This window comes from Guillardia theta, assembly GCF_000315625.1.
Source record: "Guillardia theta CCMP2712 unplaced genomic scaffold GUITHscaffold_27, whole genome shotgun sequence".
Classification (NCBI taxonomy): Eukaryota; class Cryptophyceae; order Pyrenomonadales; family Geminigeraceae; genus Guillardia; species Guillardia theta.
The window spans coordinates 285,458-289,320 of NW_005434647.1; the positions used below are offsets into that span (position 1 = coordinate 285,458).

The 3,863-nt window shown below is 55.3% G+C and overlaps 1 protein-coding gene across 1 annotated transcript in view; it reads right to left on the minus strand.

Annotated features, from left to right (window-relative positions):
• The window catches only part of GUITHDRAFT_137707 (hypothetical protein), a gene marked incomplete at both ends in the record, with an annotated part of 4,172 nt that extends 509 nt beyond the window's left edge, over window positions 1-3,663 (minus strand). The window contains 16 exons of the mRNA XM_005834023.1: window positions 97-191; window positions 237-492; window positions 587-658; window positions 888-1,143; window positions 1,192-1,380; window positions 1,431-1,477; window positions 1,517-1,573; window positions 1,738-1,863; window positions 1,930-1,971; window positions 2,025-2,126; window positions 2,212-2,295; window positions 2,380-2,592; window positions 2,648-2,774; window positions 2,850-3,247; window positions 3,312-3,455; window positions 3,589-3,663. Of these exons, the coding sequence (XP_005834080.1) occupies window positions 97-191; window positions 237-492; window positions 587-658; window positions 888-1,143; window positions 1,192-1,380; window positions 1,431-1,477; window positions 1,517-1,573; window positions 1,738-1,863; window positions 1,930-1,971; window positions 2,025-2,126; window positions 2,212-2,295; window positions 2,380-2,592; window positions 2,648-2,774; window positions 2,850-3,247; window positions 3,312-3,455; window positions 3,589-3,663 (2,283 nt within the window). The remainder of the gene's footprint in view (window positions 1-96; window positions 192-236; window positions 493-586; window positions 659-887; window positions 1,144-1,191; window positions 1,381-1,430; window positions 1,478-1,516; window positions 1,574-1,737; window positions 1,864-1,929; window positions 1,972-2,024; window positions 2,127-2,211; window positions 2,296-2,379; window positions 2,593-2,647; window positions 2,775-2,849; window positions 3,248-3,311; window positions 3,456-3,588) is intronic.
• Between the last annotated feature and the right edge of the window lie 200 nt (window positions 3,664-3,863).

A 3,863-nucleotide genomic window follows, 5' to 3' on the forward strand; every position in this document is an offset into this window, starting at 1 on the left:
TTCATCCATCATCATCATCATCATCATCATCATCATCATCATCATCATCATCAACAACAACAACAACAACACACTCTTCCACCAACCACCACTCACTTGTGGTGAGTTAAGTTCATCTCGCAGTGCTTGACACTGGTTCAGCGACTGCAACGCTATCTCATGCGCTTCCTTGGACCCCCAACTTCCTCCACCTGCCAGTCGCATCAGCCGGAGGAGGGGGAGGAGGGCGCAGCTACCTCCTATCCTACACAACGTGCCGAAGTTCAATCCCATCCAGTAGAGCGAAGTGGCATGGTCCTCCTTCGCCTCCTCGGATCCGATCTCGGCAAAGAGATCTGCCGCCTCCTTGGCGTACTGCGCCGACCGCACCATCATCTCCTCCGTGTACTCGGGGGAGGACGCGGCCCACTTGTTGAGCAGCTCAGCGCATCTCAGCGACACTTCGGCCACGAGCTTGTGATCTCCCCCCAGCTCCTTGGTGAGCTCGCGAGCCTGAGAGCGCGTGAGAGAAGAAAGCGGAGGGAGGGAGGGAGGGAGGGAGGGAGGGAGGGAGGGAGGGAGGGAGGGAGGGAGGGACTAAGTTCACCTTCTCAAGGATGTTCTCTGCCTCCTTGAATTGCCCTGCATCCCCAAGGAATCGTGCAGTGATGAGACTGCTCTGCCACAACATCTACACCAGGCGATGAGTCCCTCCCTCCCTCCCCCTCCCCTTCTCCCTCCCTCCTCCATGGCTCCCACCTCCCCTCCCTCCCTCCCTCCTCCCTGCATTCTCCAGCTCCCCTCTCGTCCTTCTCACTCTGATTTCCTTCCTCCTCCGTCCAACTCTCATTCACTCCCTCCTTCCCTCCTTTATCCCCGCCCTCCCCCTCGTCCTCAAGTGCTCTCACCTGGGGCGCCATCCCCTCTTGCTCAAACTTCTGCAGCCTCTGCACGTAGCACTTGGAAGCTTCCTGGTACCCGCTGCTCTCCAGGTCTCCTCCTTTCCGCCAGAAGCGGAGGAGATCACCCTTGTCCTTGTCATTGTACAGCTGGTACAGCATATCCAGCGAGCTGGACAGGCATCTCCTCAACCTCGACCACTCCCCAACGCTCTCCAACACGTAGGGCAGCTCGCTCGCCGCCCTCCTCACGTCCTGGTCGCTCCTGCATCTCCATCGTCATCCCCTCGTGCCCACACCCTGTCTAGCATACTTGTGCTTGTGCTCGAAGTACTCCGCCAGCCGCAGCTGAGCCTTCCGCACGTCCTCAGGGTTGCCCAGGTACCTTCGCTCCACTGCGAGGCGGAAGGCGGAGTAGACGAACCCAACGAGGCCTTCGCTTCTCACCGCCAGGTCAGCGTTGAGCGCCTCCTTCAGCTCGGCCCACTGCTCGCCCTTGCCGCTGCAAGAACTCCCGTCAGGCTTCCAGGCTGCTTCATCGCCCTCATTCACCTCTCTGAGATGTTGAGGATCTCTTCCAGCTCCTGCAGTGAGAGGCCCTGCCGAGAGATGCAGAGGAGACTGAGGCTGTCCCTCACCAGCTCCAGCCCCATCTTCGCCTCCCACCTCTGCAGCATCTTTGCGTAGAGGGTCTCCTGAGCCAACGAAACACGGAGGGGTAAGGGGTTCGGAAGCAAAAAGACGAGAAGGTCAAGAGCGTTGACGGGGTAGTCAGGGATGTTCAACGGATGGAGTTCGGACGGGACTCGCGCACGTCGAGTGGAGGAGAGGAATGCAGAGGAGGAGAGAGGGGACAGACCTGCATGAGCACCAATCTGAAGTACTTGAACTCCTGGTCCGGCATCCTTGCGATGTTGTACTTGAGGGTCTTGGATGAGCTCGACTGCTCCAGAGCAGCCACTTGATCGGAGATGGCGCCGGGGTTCTGAAGGACCAGACGATCAGCGCAAATCCTTCCCGAGTTGATTCACAATCACAATCCGCGGCATACCTGGGACGGGACCACCAGCTCTCCACCGAACACCGAGAGGTCCTGAGAGGAAGGGAAAATCACCGTGTTTGACCCGGCATCACATGCTGACTCACGTCATCTTGACTTTGGATGATACTCAGGCCGTCTCGGTTGTCTTTGTTTGAAAAGGCTCCAGCCAAACCCCCGAATTCTCCACTCTCCGTTTCCTTCTTGACCTGCCACAGTTGGGAATCAGCCAGGTGCACATTGAAACGAAAAGGGAGGGGAAAGGGGGGGGGGGGAGGAGGTGGGAGAACTCACAGGCACAAGTTGTTGCTTTTGTGCGTGTTGCTCTTTGAGATGCTGTATCGCCTCCTCCAGGACCGTGTTCATTGTTAGACTCTCCTGTTCCATTCATTCAGTCCGAGACATCTCATACCTCCCCTTCAAGAAGGGAGGGTAACCATGTCAGCGTTCCAGGGAACTCACCTCTACATTCTCAACAGTCGGGATCAAAGCTTGAAGCTCTGACATTAACTCCTTTGTCTTCTCTCTCCTCTTGCGCTCCAACACTTTATGCTTCTCCATCCTCTCAATGGTGGCGGCCAGCGATCGCTTCGGTCCTCGCTTTGCGGGCTTTTCTTCGACTTTCTCTGAGACATCAAGCTCAAAAATTTCGAAATCAAAAGTCGCCGGCTCGACCTGCGGCAGGAGCTTCTCTCTTGCTACTGTGAGACGTCACTGCTGCGCTCTGCACCTTGGCTGGCTGTGAAGGAAGCGACTTGCTTTTGTCCATGCTGGGAAAGGGATCTTTATATCCCATGCCGTCGTTTCCACTGTCGGCAGCATGCAGGGCTTTTGTCGGCTGCACAAAGCCACTATTCCTGATTCACATCAACGATAAGTCAGAGGTCATCCTAGCATCGTACAAGCAAAGAGCAAAGGGAAAAGATCGTTACATGGCGGGTTGCATTGGTGGATAACTCTGAAAGTCCTGTGCTGGCATCAACATGGGGTTGTTGACGTTGTTGTTCATGCTCAAGTCATTGCTGTACGGCTGACCGTACGGCATGGAGATGTTCTGAGGAATCGCATTGCCGCCACCAAACGGGCCTTGAGGGAAAGCGTTGAAGCCCGCGCTCTCGCCGTATGGGGCCATGGGGACCTCATTGACCATGTAAGGCTGAGACATGATGCCGGGAGCTCTGGGGAAGTTGGAGAAGGTTGATTGTGAGGACTGAATGTTATATTGGTTGTAGGGCTTGTTCGCGACATACGCGTCTGAAGTTAGGCCCTGCCCGAACCCTTGCAGGATGTCCACGTCTTGTCCTCCATTGAAAATCGATTCCGGCCCGTCCTGCGATGCCTCATACCTGAGCACGAGGTTGTGAGGATCGGACGCGACTAGAGCATTGCTTTACCATTCCATACTGAGCGTCAGGCAATTCAGCAATGCAGAAGATCTCGAAAATCTGCACAACTTTGCCAAGAATACTTTCTAAACCAGAGAAGACTTGATTTCTCTGCTGAGGTACAAGCCGAGACGCAATCTCATCGAGTTTGATCTGAAGAGAGAAAATGAAAGAATGTCAGTCAGAGTCAAAGATGCGCATGACGCGGTCGATCTACTTGAGCCCAAGCATGCGAAATGGCACTATAGGACACCAGGGTCATAAGGAGTTGATGCATGCTGGCTACCATTAGTGGATGGAGCAAGAAAAGCAGATGAAGAAAGAGAATCTCATTGGGGAAGGTTGAAGGACTCAGGGACATGAAGCGATCGCAATCCGAAGGAGAGCTTCATGGCGAGCAACCAACGAGCAGGTCGGTGGAGCGCAAGGATAAGGTTAGGAAGCAGCGAGGGGAAACCCAGAAAAGGAGGATACGCAGGCATAGTAAGGAGAAGGAAGGTGTGTAGGGATGGAGTTGGAGCTAGTGGGGGGAGGGAGGACTGGTGGATGGAAAGGGGGGGA